General features: G+C 38.7%; 1 protein-coding gene across 5 annotated transcripts in view; it reads right to left on the bottom strand.

Moving 5' to 3' along the window:
* Positions 1-17,523, bottom strand: part of LOC149310613 (potassium channel subfamily K member 2) — a 228,844-nt gene that overhangs the window by 62,391 nt on the left and 148,930 nt on the right. For 4 of the 5 annotated variants that reach the window (XM_089529305.1, XM_089529307.1, XM_089529308.1 and 1 more), the window contains 2 exons: positions 13,642-13,823; positions 10,465-10,651 (listed from right to left, as the gene is read on the bottom strand). In XM_089529305.1, coding sequence (XP_089385431.1) covers positions 10,465-10,651; positions 13,642-13,823 — 369 coding nt within the window. The remainder of the gene's footprint in view (positions 1-10,464; positions 10,652-13,641; positions 13,824-17,523) is intronic. The other variant, XM_089529306.1, reaches the window with a different exon arrangement.

Raw genomic sequence — 17,523 nt, 5'->3', positions numbered from 1 at the left:
TTTTTTCTTCAATACAGGAGAGTCCAATAGTCTATGCGGAAAAGGCCATCTCAGAATCTAAGGACTCCTCCAGACCATCCAAACTATTCTAAATGTCAGTGCTTTCTATTTTAATATTTATTGGCTTGTAATGGTTGTTTGGTAGTTGCACACCAATGACACTTCATGACCACAGTGGTGGGATTGCATGCCCCTGTGAGACCAGAGACCATGCTGATGACAGTAGGATGATGATGATAATGATGATGATGATAGAAGGATCTACCATAGCAGACAGGGGTTGGGTTTTTTTTTGCTGAGGAGCTGGCCTAAATGTGCCATAAAACTACTGGGCAGCAGTAGTAGTGTATGTATGTGGGGGGGGGGGGGTTTGACATTGAGGTAGGATCTCCCAGAGACAAAAGCAGTAGCACTATAGCTAACACTTGTTAGCTATGGTAAACTTCTTTTTGAATATCTCTCACTATGAAAACCCTATGATTAGTCAATCCAAAATGAAACAACATGAAACTTACAGGTCAGGTGGCACTCAACAAGCTAAACGGGGTACAGCAGAGGACAGCTATGAATTATCTGTGGTTAATGGACTCCGGCCAAAAGGATGTTTAGCTGCTGACATGCTCAGAAGTGAAAGAAAAGTGCAAACATTATATGAACATGAAATGTGACAAGCATGACTTGGGGAAAGTTAGGATTGTACATGCCATCATCTTTCCAATTTATATGCATGCTTATGAAAGCTGGACAGTGAAGAAGAGTGACAGGAAGAAAATCAGCTCATCTGAAAGGTGGTGCTAGCGAAATGTTTTACAAATACCATGGACTACTAAAAAGACAAATAAGTAGGTGCTAGAGCCAGTGTGGTGTAGTTGTTTGAGCGTTGCACTATGACTCTGGAGGCCAGAGTTCACCATAAGCTGGAAATTATTTGAAGGCACACAACAACGACAGAGAAAATCAAATCCAAATCAAAAATAACTAAACTGAGACTGTTGTACTTCAGCCATATCATGGGAAGGCATCACTCACTAGAAAAGACAATCATCCTGGGTACAACACAAGGGCAGTGGGAAAAGAGGAAGACCTCAATGCATGTGGATAGACTTAATCAAGGAAGCCACAGCTCTGAGTCTGAAACATCTCAGCAGAGCTGCTGCAGAAAGGGTTGCTTGGAGGTTGCTCATTCATAGGGTTGTCATAAGGTGAAATCAACTTACGCAGTTGACAAGCACAATCAATGTTTCTTCTCCTTCATCTAGTTGTATCTTAAATATACAGGGAATGTGACCCTGATTTGTTTCTGGTTTAGCAGAGTTTAGCACTTCCTCCAATCTGCATGACTAGGACAGGAAGGCATAGTATAGATATGGGGGAATCCAAATGACTACAACTATAACTCCCACTAAATTACACGGCCACTCTGGATGTGTCATAAGAAATCTTCACTGCTAGTTCCGATGACCACATGGATATGCTGCACTGTGAAAGTTCCCCATTAAGCCTGGAATAAGCTATAGCTTTAGCTTGGGGCAGGATTCCTCTAAATCAACAATTTGATTTGACCTTTACTTTATGCCTAATGCCTTTGCTTGGCTCACACATGGATTTGTGTGTCTAGGGATGGAATTCTTCACCAGGTTTTTTCTTGAAAGAACGAGTAATTTTAGCAATTTTCTTCCTACTGTGAGAAAGTTTTTTAAAAAAGCACCATAGTTTCTGAATGTTATTTGCAATTTGAGACTTCTGTCCAAATTTGTGTATGGCTGTTTTGTGCAGAAAAATATTTACTGTTTTCTGTGCAGAAAATGTTATTTTTTGTTCAGAAGATGCTGTTTTCTGTGCAAAACAAGTACATGATTTTTTGTATGGAGTAAGGGCCTGAACAGACAGGCTGTAATAAAGCTGCTTTGGGTCACTTTGGAGGTAGGTGATTTAAATGACACACACATCTTAAGAGGCCAGAAGCTGAGCCAAAGCTGCACTCCAGTCCTTCTTCCTGTCAAGGTTTCTCAATATAAAAAAATGTATTTCAACCATTTTTCAAATATATTCTAATATATTTTCCAGTCCTATTTCTGTCACATTTTCTCTTCTTTCATTCCCCACATTCTCTTTAATACTGATTTTTTAAAATACTTATCCACTGCTCAAGAGGGCTACAACTCATCTGTTTACCCATTTTCTACAAAACCTTGATATATAACATCTATTATTATTCATTATTATGGCCTGAAAGCTGATCCTGTCTCATGCATGCTGCTGCAGTATGGAAATATTTGTTAACATTGTCAATGATGTGAAAGATTCACATTCAATTTAAGGTTGCAAAAGTAAAGTTTAGATATAGTGCCAACATGCATGAAAGTACACATTGCACATGGATGTGCACTGTGCATTATGTAAATGCATATTTGGTATAGTTGGCCCTCCCTAGCCACACTTCCAATCATCCATGGCTTGAAAATATCCCCCCTCTCCCTGAAAAAAAGACAAGCAAACCTTGATTTTGCCATTTTATATAAAGGACACCATTTTATGACACCACCTGAACATCCACAGATTTTGGTACCCACTGGGGGTCCTGGAACAAAGCCCCAATGGGTACAGTATATGATTCAGTTACACAATGTTGCTAACCAGCAATATTTATGTGTAACTCTCCATTCAGGGATGTGCATTATGCCACTCTTATAATCTTGGCCACAGTCCCTTTTTATTGAGCAAATTCTTTATTTTATTTTTCTTGTGATTATCTTACAAATCAGATCAGGCTAAGATAATAACTTGCCAACATCTACCAAAAGAGCTTCATGGCTTAGCTGGGATATGAACTGTAGCCTCCTATATCAAAACACAAAACTGTACTATGCTTTCCCAAATTAGCTTATCAGGATTAGTCATATCAGCAGGACTTCACTACAGTTCTGTAGTATTTTCCTGTTTTCCTATTTTTAATCTGCTCATAACCTATTCTCATGGAACCAGTTTTCAAGCTCTGATTCTATATTTAGCATGGTTTCTGTCATCATGAAGATGAAAAATGTACATGGAAAAGCTTTCTAACTTTTCACCTTTGCAGAGCAATTTGTTTTTTTAAAAAAAAATGTTAAAAGCAATTACTTCTTTCAACTGGTGGAAGAGAATTTACACCTATAGGATTCTAATTTTTCAGGAGACGTTACAAACTGTTTCTTAAGCTACTTCTCCCAACCCATTCAAATTGTAATTGTGATACAATATAATTTTCAACAATTTTTTGTTAAAAACAACATTTTTCTTACTAGTATGAACTAAAAATATTTACAATATGGTTATTTTAAGTGGGCAGAAGGCAATTTGAATGCCAAAGATCACAGTTGAAACATATGAAATATCTGACCATTGAAAAGGTACACATTGCACATGGATGTGCATTATGTAGATGCATATTTGGAATAGTTAGCTCTCCCTATCCACAGAGCCAACCATCCATGACTTGAAAATACCCCCCCCCCCCAAAAAAAAACCAGCTTTAAGACAAGTGACAAATATGGCTATTTACCATAAACATTTTATTGAATGGATTCTGTTCTTCAAATAATAATATTTATTTATTTATTTATTTATTTATTTATTTATTTATTTATATTCCGCTTAATCTCTAGGAATCCAAGCAGATTACAACAGTAAAGCAAAATACAGTTAAAAGAGAATACTGTACATTAAAAATTCCAAGATCCCCATCCCTTCCCCCAGTCATAAAAACTTAATGAAATGCTAAAAGGAGATTAAACCAAGAAAAGACGTTAAAAACATTAATATAAAATAACGATTAAAATAAAATAAGAGTCTCAAGCGGAGTCTGGGTAGAACAAAGATAAAGATGGGGGATAATGGGAGAAAAAGGAGGGGGGAGGCAGGTCAGCAAGGATGTTCTAGTCTGGAAAAGCCTGCAGGAAGAGATCCATCTTAATAGCCTTCTTAAAGGTTTCCAAGGTGGTGATCTGGTGGATCTCGTCCTGCAGGTCATTCCAAAATCTAGGAGCAGCTGCTGAAAAGGAACGCTGGGTTACTGCAGATAATCTAGTCCTCTTCAGTTGAAGCAGATTCTTCCCAGCAGAGCAGAGAGTGCGGAGGTTGATATGGGAGAAGGCGCTCCCGCAAGAAGTCAGGACCCAGGCCATGTAGGGCTTTAAAAGTTAAACCAATACTTTGTATCTTGCCCACAAGCTAATAGGCAGCCAGTGAAGGGATTTTAAAATTAGTATGATGTAGGCAGATCTAGGTGTGCCAGTAACCAGCCTGGCTGCCATATTCTGTACCAATTGAAGTTTCCAAACTTGACACAAAGGTAGCCCCATGTAGAGCGTGTTACAAAAGTTGAGCTGAGAGGTTACCAGCACATGTACCTATGTTTCAAGGTCTTCCTGCTCTAGGAAGGGGCACAGCTGGCATTTCAGCCAAAGCAGATAGCAAGCGCTCCTGAACGTTGCATCCACCTGTGCTGTCAGATGGAGAGACGAGTCTAGGAGCACCCCCAGACTGCGAACAGAATCCTTCAGGGGAAGTGTGACCCCATCCAGATCTGGCTGGCACAACTCCATTCCCGGACTGGGAGTCCTATTGCAAGTACCTCCGTCTTACCTGGATTCAACTTGAGTTTGTTTTCCCTCATCCATTACCGCATTAAGACAGGCATTCAGAGGAGGAATGCCATCCTTAGTCACTGCGTCATTCTGAGACATAGAGAAATATATTTGGGTGTCATCAGCATACTGATAACACCCCGCCCCATGTCTCCGGATGATCTCACCCAGCGGCTTCATGTAAATGTTGAACATCATTGGGGACAGAATCGCACCTTGAGGTACACCTGACCTAAGCTCCCTCTTGGTCGAATAACTGTCCCCAAGTGACACCATCTGGAATCTACCTGAAAGAGGTAGGACTGGAATCACTGCAAAGCAGAGCCTCCAATTCCCAGCTCTCTCAGGCATTCCAGAAGGATACCATGATCAATGGTATTGAAGGCCGCTGAGAGGTCCAAGAGCATCAGCAGGGTCACACTTCCTCTGTCGATACCCAGATGGAGATCATCGACTAAGGCGACCAAGCCATCTCAACTCCGTAGCCCGCCCTAAATCTGGTTTGAAATGCATCTAGAAAATTCATTTCTTTCAAGACTGCTTGGCGTTGAACTGCCCTCTCAATTACCTTGCCTAAAAATGGTAACAATGAAACAGGCCTATAATTGCTTCAGTCCAGGGGGGTCAAGGGAAGGCTTCCTTAAAAGTGGTTTAACCACTGCCTCCTTAAGGCAGGGTGGGAGGTAGCCTTCCCTAAAAGATGCATTGATTATGTTCTTCAATAATAACCTGGTGGTGTCACTCTCCTGTATGGCCAGCCAAGAGAGGCAAGGATCGAGAAAGCAAGTTGTCTTTTTCACACAACCAAGCTTGTCCACATCCTCGGTACTAACCAACTCCAATTGATCCAGAATAACAGTATAGGCAGAGGCGCTGGATACTGTGTGTCTCAAACTGCCAACCTTCCAATCATCAGAATTGGCATCTTAACCACTATGCCACCACATATATCAGTTAGTAAAGTTTTAAAGATATGGGGGAAGGGACTCAAAAACACAGAGTCCCATGATGGCGACATTCAGTTCAATAAAGAGGACTAACAATTGGTCCCTTCATTCCAATTCTGCATTTGTGCTGGGTTTGTTGGGTTTTTTTGTTAGTTTTCTTTTGGCTAATCTCATTAGTCACCCACTCCCAAACCATGTTTACACTCTCTAAGACTAAAGAGTTATTACCAATTGGCAGAAAGACCTGCTGGAAGAAGTCTCAGCATCACCTGCAAACATATATAATGTCTTTGCAGGTCAAAGGTGTAGAAAGAAGACTTTAAACAGGTGTTAACATTTTCATATGTGAAGATATTATTATTATTATTATTATTATTATTATTATTATTATTATTAACCTTTATTTATAAAGCGCTGTAAATTTACACAGCACTGTACATACAATCTTTTTAATTGGACGGTTCCCTGCCCTCAGGCTTAGGCAGGGAACATCAACAATCTAAAATATGTGGATGACATCTTACTACTAGCAGAGAAATCACAGACTTGGAACATTTACGAAGGAAGATCAATGAAGAAAGTGCAAAGGCAAACGTACCGCTGAACATAAAGAAAGCAAAAATAATGACCATGGAAGATCTACAGTACACAAGTTCAACCTAGATAATGGAGAAATCAAAATAGTTAAAATCTTCATACATTGATAAGAATGGGAATTGCAGCAAAGAGATAAGAACACTAGGAAAGGGAAGGGCAGTCATGAAAGAACTAGAGAAGATCCTAAAGTGTAATAATATACAGCAGAGCACTAAAGTCAGAATCATCCAAGCCACTGTATTCCCCTTCACCATGTACATGTGCGAGAGCTGGACAATGAAGAAAGCTGGCAGAAAGAAAATAAACTCATTACACATGTAGTGCTGGAGAATCATAGAATCATAGAGTTGGAAGAGACTGCAAGGGCCATCCAGTCCAACCCCCTGCCATGCAGGAAATCCAGATCAAAGCATCCCCGACAGATGGCCATTCAGCCTCTGTTTGAAGACCTCCAAGGAGGGAGACTCCACTACACTCCAAGGAAGTGTGTTCCACTGTCGAACAGCCCTTACTGTCAAGAAGTTGAGGTGGAATCTCTTTTCCTGCAACTTGAATCCATTGCTCTGGGTCCTAGTCTCTGGAGCAGCAGAAAACAAGCTTGCTCCCTCCTCAATATGACATCCCTTCAAATATTTAAACAGGGCTATCATATCACCTCTTAACCTTCTCTTCTCCAGGCTAAACATCCCCAGCTCTCTAAGGCGTTCCTCATAGGGCATGGTTTCCAGACCCTTCACCATTTTAGTCACCCTCCTTTGGACGCGTTCCAGTTTCTCAATGTCCTTTTTGAATTGTGGTACCCAGAACTGGACACAATATTCCAGGTGGGGCCTGACCAGAGCAGAATACAGTGGCACTATTACTTCCCTTGATCTAGATACTATATTTCTATTGATGCAGCCTAAAATCGCATTGGCCTTGTTAGCTGCCGCATCACACTGTTGACTCATGTTCAACTTGTTGTCTACTTGGACTCCCAGATCCCTTTCACATGTTGTCTTCTTAAGCCAGGTGTCCCCCATCCTATATCTGTGCATTTCATTTTTCCGCCCTAAGTGCAGTACCTTACATTTCTCCCTGTTGAAGTTCATATTGTTAGCTGTGGCCCAGCTTTCTAGTCTATTCAGGTCATTTTGAATTTTGATCCTGTCCTCTGGAGTATTAGCTATTCCTCCTAATTTGATGTCATCTGCAAATTTGATAAGAGAAAAGTGCTGAGGGTACTGTGGGCCAGAAAGACTAACAATGGGTCCTTGAAAAGGTCAAATTCCAACTCTCCCTGGAAGCAAAGATGACAAAACTGAGGTTATCGTACTTTAGCCACATCATGAGAAATCATGGCTCACTTGAAAAGATGATAATTTTAGGGAAGGCAGAAGGCAACAGAAACAGAAGAAGACCACATGCCAGATGGATAGACTTAATCAGGGAGATCATGGGCCTGAATTTGCAGGACCTAAACAGAGCAGTGGAGGATAAGGGGTCTTGGAGATGTCTTATCCACAGGGTTGCCATAGTAGTCTCAAAAGCAGTTAACAGCAGCAGCAACCTTTTCTTTGGGGCTGTACACACAGGTGAGGACATGCTGCCCTTCTTTGCTGTGCAATCTTGCCGCAGCAACCAACTGGCGTAGGAACGCTGCACAGCAAAAAAGGAGCCAGCTAGAGCTGCTCCTTTTTGTGGTGTGATTAAGGACTGCATTGCGCTGCTTCCTGTAAGAGACATGTGGGTGCACAGACACCCACACATCATCTACAGATCCCCTGTGTGGGTGCTGCTGCTGTATAATGGTGCCGCCCTCATGTCATAGGGCTCGGGTGCATGTCATTGGTGCACGGTCCTGAGCCCTTCTATCGCCGCCAGGACACCGCTTCCTGGTGGTGTGTACCAGGCCTTTGTTATACTTCATGTAACATTTTTCAGCAATAAACAGGACACATAAGAAATAAAAATGTGCTTTTTAAAAACCTATTGAGTAGAAATATGTCCATATAACTGAATAACCTTCTATTGTCATTTTTATTTCCTCCCCTTTCTACTCCACTTTTATTTCATAAAGTTTCTCATGGCTTAAACTAATATTTCTAATAAAGGTGCAGGGTTCTCTTATTATTTCATTTATCTTTCTAGGTGTAAATTCTTCTGACACTTATATCTTTATAAGGATTCTCTAGTTTTTGACTCAGTACTTTCAGAGACTTAATTTTTGCAAAGTTAAAGGCCAGGGATAAAGTAGAAATGATATCAATACCTTGAAGAAGGATACAACATGTCATCCAGTTTTGAGAAAAATTTGGGTTATAAATAAATATTATTTTGCAAAATAACTAAAATTCATACAGTTGGTACTACCTGACATTTTCAAATGCCAGTACTTCAAATGCATTTTACATTACTCCTCATATGAAATTTCTCAACAACTAAAATCATCAGAAGATAATTTAATCTTCTGCATGTCTCCAACTCATAGTTGATATAATTAAGAAGAGGGTCTATTCCATGGCAATGCCCAAATTCCAGAATTTCTTTGTAAGAGAAGTCTGCCTTGCCTTTTTTCTGACTGTCTTCCACTACTACATGAAGTTGATCCTTTTATAGATTGAAGCTGCAGTTTTGATCCCACCTATCTTTCCTACATTGCAATTATCTTTGTGTGGAAAATAGAGACCCTGTTCAACATTTGCAATACATGAAATTATGATTTTTATAGTGGTCACAAACAACAACAAGCCTTCCTCGTTTTCCTTCTCTCTCTCAGTTCCAGATCAGAATATCCTGGTTTAATCATATTGTACCATTACATTTGAAGAGAGAAACTATGGTTTACTCAGTCCCTGCAAACCAGGACTGCAGACCATGATTTGATCCTGTTATCTAGGGAGTGCTTCAACTAGCCTTTCAGTTTGGATGTCACAGAAAACTCTGGTTTATTCAGCAAGAAAATTTTGTTTTTGTGGAAGGTGAGAAGGGAACACTTGAGTGAATTTATTAGTCATTTCCATTCTAGCAAACCAAAGATTGTTAGACAGGGGTATAATTTCTGACCTGGTTCAAACAACACACCATGGTTGAGCTAATTTCTTCCAGACTGTAGAGACTATTCAGGTTGTGTTTACATGTTGTCTGGCTATCTCTCTCAGTCACACACATACACATACCAAATCTGATGCTAAAACCTAGAAATTTGTCTTTCTGTTCATCTATGCATAGGACTGGACCTCAAACATTTTCTATGTGTTCCTTTCAAAAATGTATTCCTGCAGGAAGATGCATCTTAAACATTTTTTATTCCCTTTTTTAAAAGAAAGAAAAATCTTCTGGCACTTAGAATTCAAAATACTATTTTCTAGTTTTTCAAGTCTATCACCTGTATATGTCACTTGTTTGAAAAAGCTATGGCTCACCAGTGTGCACCTACAATGTTCGATTTTCCAGTGATAGAGTGTGTGTCCATGGGGTGCCTATGTAACACATGTATGCATCTGGTGTACTCTCTTAAATCCATGATATATGAAGCAATACTACTTTCTTCTAGTTTGAATACTCAGTAAGCTGGTGGGAGCCAACCTGGTGTACTGGCTTGAGCATTAGACTGTGACTCTGAAAACCAGGGATGAAATTTCGGTTCAGCCATGGAAATCCACTGGGTGAATTTGGACAGTCACACTCTCTCAGCCTGAATGGAAGGCAATGGCAAATCCCCCTGAACAAATTTTGCCTAGAAAAAGCTGTAATAGGTTCACCTTAGGCTCTCCATAAGTCAGAAATGACTTGAATGATTGGAAAGCACACAACAATGGCAACAACAACAAAATTATTTTATTGTTTTTATTCTTTATTGATCAATTGAATATTATTTTTCACAGGAAATTCATATACCAACTGAAACAACCCCAGGTTTAGTGGCAGAAATAATTCCTTCACAATTTATATGGAAGGTCAGTTAGTGGTAGAGTATGTGTTTTGCCTGAAAAAGAGCTAAAATTCTTTTTAAAATAATTTTATTATTAAAATTTACAAATCAGTTTTCCCCCCAGTTACAAATGCACTATTATAAAAAGGTCTGAAATTAAGTTCTAGCAGGTTTGCCTAGGAAAGACTCCACTCTGCAACCCTGGCAGATATTAGTCATAACAGACAATACTGACAAAAGAATCCAAAATCGACTGATACCAAATCTGACTGCATTGTTCTTAAATAAAGTTTACACAAATAAGAACTAAAACCACATACAATAATTGTGTACATCTCTGCATATACCAAAATTCTTACAGCAGACCTTGGTAAAATCTTACCTGCAACATAGTCTCCAAATCCAATTGTTGTTAAGGTGATAACTACAAAATAAATGGCATCTAGTGTATTCCAGCCTTCTATGTGCTTGAATATGACTGCAGGAAGAGCAACAAACAGCACACAGCCAAACAATATGAATATTATTGTTGATATGATGCGAATCTTTGTCTGACTCACATTCCATTTCTAGGGAGAAAAAAGAAGCAAATGGAAAAGGGGGTAGAAAAGGAGAAGAAAGAAGAAGTCATTATTAGAACCACTGCATTTTCATATAGGTGTAAGCATATGTGTAAAATGTGTTCGCTGCTTTACTAAAATCAGATTAATGCAACTGAAACTATGTACTAGAGTATCAAAAGACACTATGTAACAAAACTGTACAAACAGAACAATAAGATGGCAGAATGAACTGAAACTATTTGAAAAGCACAAAGCAAATCATTTTTACTATGTGCCTAAATGCTAATATATGACTATATTGGCAAGTGGTCCACTCTTGAAAATTCACTCCAAAGATGTGCCATGGTTATAGTAAATGAACTGTCCCTAGCAGGTCTACAAAAATTTATAGGAATATTTTAATGACTAATAAATTTCTTAAGGTCAGATAGATCTCTGTAGTGAGGGGAGGAAAGGACTGGGATGTAAGGCCTTACAAAGCTCCTGTCCACAGTTGTAGCATAACTTTAAATATGTTCTTCATGGTATCTCATTGAGCATGTGCCAATCATACTTTCAGAAAATTATATGGTTTCCTTTACTACTCAAGTTTTGGCTTATGACAATGCAACTGTCATTTTCTGAGGGTGGAGTCAGTGTTCCAAATGTCAGTTTATATCACAAGACATACTTTTTGACTCACAGAACAGCTTGCTGGTCATGGGTTAATTCAAATTCCCTTCTGTGGGTGATTTTGTAGTCAAACTGTTTGGCACCCCTTTTTTAGGTGAATTATCTTCATCTATCCAGGTAAAAAAAAGAAGCGCTCTTACTGGTATGGTATATGATTTCTTATCAACAAAAAATTCTGGCTAGAATCCTGTATCAACTACTTTACTTCTATGTCAGAGAGCTCTAGTAGTATAGCATTGAGCCACAGCAGTTAAAGTGGTGTCAAATTGGATTGTCTCTGCGGTGTAGATGCAGCCATTGTCTTTTACACATTTCTTGGTTAAAATGGGTTTACTAACAGTTAGGAAACCCTGTTTGGGAGAGGAACAGAGCAGGGAGCCTTTTGGATAGTTTTTCCTCCCAGTATTCAAATGTCCCAAAATATTCTGGAGAATTTTTCTGAGAAGAAAAATGCATGTTTTTTGTTTTGTTTTAAAAAGCAAACCCCTCATATTCTCTGCATGGGGAAATCCTCCAGAATATTTTGGGATGCTCAATATGGGGAGAATACTGCACAGAAATATTCATTTTTTCCCACAATAGAGAGAAAACTATACTAATTAGTGACTGTGAATGTATACATCCCTAGCTCCGAGTACTCCGGCCACTACTGATATGTTGGAATTACAGTACTAACTGAATTCTTGAGGAAATTGAGAACAAGTAGAGTTTATAGATGATTGCCAGAAAGCACAAGCTCGATGCTTGATGTAGAACTGAGTAGAATAGAGAATTCAATAGTTTTGTACAAATCAACCAATGAAAAATATCTTCAATATCTTCAATATCTAAAACCTTGCTTGATTGAGGGGGAAAAAGCAAATGTTTCAGGCATATTGGACACCTTTGTATCTTTTTGAGAAAGAAATTGGCCATTTTGCCCAAAAGCTGGCAATATAATAGACAGTAGTTCTTTGTGGTATGTGATAGGGGCAGTGTTCCTGTTGTGACTAGATGTAGTACTGCATGCTAAATCTATATTAGATGTATCTTTGATACCTGCACACAGGTATGTGTTTTTAAACTAAATTCATGCCACTTGGATCTCAATGTATGGTGAACTTGGCTACACTTGTGGAGAATATGACTAAAAGACCCAGATTCTCAAGTCATTTTTTTCATACATCATTTCATGGTCAGAAGATTTTCCTGCATTTGCTGCTCAGACACCTGTTTTCTACAGACAGCAAGTAAATACATATGGTCAGCTTGTGTGTACAAAGCTATATTCTAGGTATTTCTCTCCAGGTTTTTGACAAAAAATTGCCAAAAGAAGTGATGATGTAATTTATTTCAAATGAAATATGAGGCTCAATAACTTGGTAGAGACCTATTTAGTATATTTTATATATGGATTTTTGTAAGAACCACTACAATTTGTTTAGGAACTAGCTAGCATCTATGACCTCCACAATTTATGTGTTTGATCCAGGAATCGTAATGTACTACCAGTACTTGTAATCTGTAGATCTGTTCTTAGTTTGTTTTTCCATATGTATTAGTATTGTTCTTTGCTGTCCTATTATTTTGGTAGTTAAGGTTGGAACTGAAGTGAACCCATATAATTGCCCTGGGCTTGTTCTTATTATTAAAGCAAGTGTAGTGATTCCTTTGCATTGCTTGCAAGTTGCCCTCTCACTGAGCTTCCTTTTTCCTTCATGCTTTCTTGTGCAATGTATTATTATAACTTCCAAAACAAAACGCCTTTGGCAAAGGCATTACAGAAGAATCAAGGGTTTACAAGCGACTTAGCCTGAACTAGATGCTGCAGACAAATTAGTATAACTCATCTTATGATTGTTAATTTATTTTTTAAAAGCAGCTTTGGCATACAACAATGTGAAACAGAGATGTTTCAGAGATGTTCAACTACTTCCCTATCTCTCGTTCTCTGCCCTATGTACCACCCAATTCAACCCAAACTGTTTGCTGGAAAAAATAGCTTGGAAACCCTTGTAAAGGGGAGGTAGGTTACAATCTCACCCAATTTCATTTTCATTTTACTATGTTCTTCCCAAAGTTGCTTGTTCAAAAGGAGAACGGTGAAGATGAAAGGGGTAAGTTACAAATCCTTACATGGAACATTTAGTTTATTTCTGAAAGGCAAGGGCAAAATCTCAGCTCTATTTTACACATAGCTGACTTTTACCATTTCAAAGGATCTTTTGTAATAACAAACAGTTAATTATGTTGCACTATTTTGATGTAGATCCTAAACATCTTGTTACCTTTTTAAAATATTTACATTTATTTACATTTCAGGAAAACATCTTCAGTATACTCACAACAAATGTGTCTTCAACTCTGGCGATTCCTTTCCCAAATATGGTCCCTAGCTGATCTCCAACTCCAGCCAACAGAAAACCAAAGAGTGGAATTCCCAGTAAGGCATAGATGATACAGAATATCTTTCCACCTTCTGTACGTGGTGAGATGTTCCCAAATCCTAAATTACAAACAACTTGAGCTGTTGATAAATCAGTTAAAGGCATTAAATTACAAATCTAATTAGTACTGAAAATAAGGACACTTTTTAAATACTCCCTAGGAGTATATGTCACATAAAATCATTCATATGAGGTCTTGCCCTAATTATTTTGCTATACACATCTCAAACTGAACAGCACATGTGGTATGGTGCACCATACCGTCTTTCTAACACAGAACACTGAAAAGAGCTGTTCCAAGTGGGTAATTTAGGCAGGCATCCAATTCATTTTAAAGGGAATTTGATCCTTTTGAACAGGATCAAATCCTCATTGATAATCACCAAAGAATCCATGTTTGCAATTTATTGTAAAATATGACCTTTTCTTTACACAGTATACAGGATTGAATCCAGATGTGCTCCTCTGCAAACAGGTCTCCTTCCATTTGCAAAGGGACCCAGGACCCAGCAGAGGCCTCCCACTGAGTTGCAGGAATAGCTCCCTCCAATTCCTCCGTCCATCTGCAGACTTCAGCACTATTTTCATGTTGCTCTGGAGGCTCTCCCAACTCTCCAATAGAGAGCAGGTGATGGCACTGAAGGTTTGCAAGGGAAGAATAAGAGAAAGTGTCTGTTCTGCCCACTGGCTTCAATGCTAATGGAATTTCACTGAATATTAATATGGGTTCAGCCCAACTAGTGCACAACTGCAGTTACCTTAAGAATACACCCTGTCCAAACAAAACATAACAACAACAACAAAAGAATTTAAAATACAACTCTGGTTATAATTATGTTTTGTGTGCATCTAGCATTTGGAAAAACAACTGAAATTTATTATTTGTTATTTGTTTGTTACTTATCATTTGCTATTGTAATTTGTCATTTGCTATTGTAATGAATCATTTGTTATTTGTTACTTATCATTTGTTGCATTAATGCAATCTCTAACAATCAAAACTCCATTCAATATATTTGGAAATTGTACTACACTCCTTCCTCACAACATCATTGTTCAGTATTTTTTCCTTCCCTAAAAAGGCTTAGTTACTGGAAATGAAGAGTTTAAAAATATTCTAGTACTTTTTGGTTTTCGCCCTTTTGCCTTAGGCTCTGCGCCCACCATTTGAATGTAATCCCCAAGAACCTATCTGAAATTGAATTCAGCCTTTGGCCTGAAAGAGCTTCTCACCTTTGATCTATAATAAATCTATAACACAGCTTATTTGCAGAAGCATTGCTTAGAAAACATGGGAGCTTCTATTTAATTAAGACAACTGTGTGAGATTATTATGGTTTTCATCTACTGGTAAAACATGCTGGAACATGGCTGCTCCACCTCCTTGCAGGGGTTATTAGAACAACTACCTGGAGAGCAGGAGAGAAAGAAGAGACTAGCAAGGTGGGTCATCATCACTGCCTAATTCATCTGCTGCTGATACAACAAGCTGGAACTGAGCTCCTCCTCACACTCACATAAATGATCAGAACAAAATGTTATATGAGGAAGAGAGGAATAACAAGTGAACTATCATCATCCCAACATCTTTAAATGCTCCACTTTAACCCTTTATAACAACCTATTAGAATTTCCCATTGGCCTTTCTGTAATTCTTGTCAACTGAAAGAATGTTTAAAATAAGTAGTAAGTGAACTGGAACTCTGAATCAGAAATCTTTCCACAGATCATGTGGTAATGATGTTCAAGAACACCTTGTACAATTTACCTATATATTTATGTTCATTCTAATCACCTTTCAAAGTTAACAGGGAAGTTCAGAGCTTCTGATCCAGTTTCCCTTTCATAGGGGTCTTCAACTCTCCAAAGCATTTGGGGGATGCATGGGAAGAATTACAGGGGGATACGGAATCTGTCCCTCTAGCAGATGGACATAGTTGTATACAAGCTGTGGTGTATCTGCTTGTTAATATGAATATTGTATGCAGAATAAGAAAGAATAAATATGAATTAAAATATCAAGAGAATGAAAATAAGGACATAAAGTTGGGAATAGCCTTTAATGAATACTCAATCAGTAATATTTAGAATAAGTGATACATATAGCTGGCCAAGGAGACCATGACAATAATGATTTTGAATGAAATAATGAGATGCCCGGAGAACACCTGTCACACAGTTTGAAAATCTCTTCCACATTAGTCAAATATTCCAGTGGTTTTTTTAATTGAGAAAGAACACTGCCACATAATTACCTTGTTTTAATTCAGTCTGCTGCTTAGCACTGTTCTACTTTTATCATGATTTTCACCCTTTCACAGTATTTCTCATCATGCACGTAACATCTCTCTTGTTGGCACTATTTTAGTATGCTATAATCATGCTGCTCTGCTTTGGCACATGCTACAGAAATCATGGTATGGAAACATCCCTTGCAGTTACAAAATATAAAATTATCTTGTTTTCAATACATTACTTTTTTGAAAAAGTAAATCGTATTTTTAACTGAGATTAGTTTGCACCTTGTTCATAGGAACACTATGGCTGGTGTCTTACATGAGACACAGATGTGGCAAAATGTAGATAATTCATAATTTGTACATCCACATGTATACACCCCTGAGTCTTGTGGGAAGGAGAGAAAGACATGTTCATCTCTTCACATGTGAAATACATTATGGACGTCCATTTCTATTTCATACAAAAAGTGAAATAGTGCTATTCATTTACATTTCCCCAGGGACGTAGCCGGGGGGGGGGGGTTCTTGGGGTCCTGACCCCCCCTTCCGTTAGAAAAATGAATGGTGCATGCTGCTGCGCCACCGCGCCCAAGCCCCATTATAATGGTGGCACTTAGTCTGGACCCCCCCCCCCCCTTCCTAAAATCCTGGCTACATCCCTGCTTTCCCTCTCTTTCTGTCCCACATCTTCTATAAGGGTACCTTCTAGTTGGAATCCTCTGGGATTATAAAAGCAGGTCTTCTTTATCTGAATATGTACAAGTTACTATCCAGTGCCTCTTTATGCAACAGCTTTGCATGGTAGCACAGTAACTACCAGATGGCACCCAAGTGAAATTCTGTCCCCAGAAACTAATTGGTCATGGGAATGAACTTAGAAAATTACCAGTGCCACCACCAAGCTAGCAACTTTTGTCCTCCCTCTCTTCTGACATCTGCACTTATGTGTCAGTATACTGCTGAACGTTATATTCCACTACCTTAAAAAAGTAATTTGATCTCTATCTAAATGAGGGATGGGCAAATGCATGGAGGAACATTCCTTCCCCCTCCTCCAGTGGACTTCCCCCAATAGGCTATGTTAACACTTTCTGGTGCACTTGATGTGATGTCACATACTTGGCTAGTTGACATTTTCAGCTGATTTTCAGACCAAAACAGGTACAGTAGACCTTTGGTAACCACTGGGTTTGATCCAGGATCACCCCTGCCCCCCATGAATACTAAAATCCATGGATGTTCCATTACACAAAATGGATAATAAAACTGTGCCCCTTATATAAAGTGGCAAAATCAAGGTTTGGTTTTTGGAATTTATATATTTTTGAATATTTTCAAGCCACGGATGCTTAAAATGTGGGTAAAGAATTTGTGGATATACAGTTAAACTGTAATGTTTGGTTGTGGTTTCCTTCATTCATGGGCTTTTTCCAGTGAAAAATCACCCCAAATCTTTGTCTATGGCCAGCAAATGATGTGGAGGTGGCCATGTACAATATGGGGAAAGCAAGGTTTTGGAAAGAGCATGGAGCATGTTACT

This window comes from Sceloporus occidentalis, unplaced genomic scaffold, assembly GCF_023333645.1.
Source record: "Sceloporus occidentalis isolate IW3139 unplaced genomic scaffold, rSceOcc1.0.p SCAF_6, whole genome shotgun sequence".
NCBI classification, from domain to species: Eukaryota; Metazoa; Chordata; class Lepidosauria; order Squamata; family Phrynosomatidae; genus Sceloporus; species Sceloporus occidentalis.
Note: the sequence above shows the minus strand (reverse complement) of the source record. Positions and strands in the feature narration are given on the sequence as shown.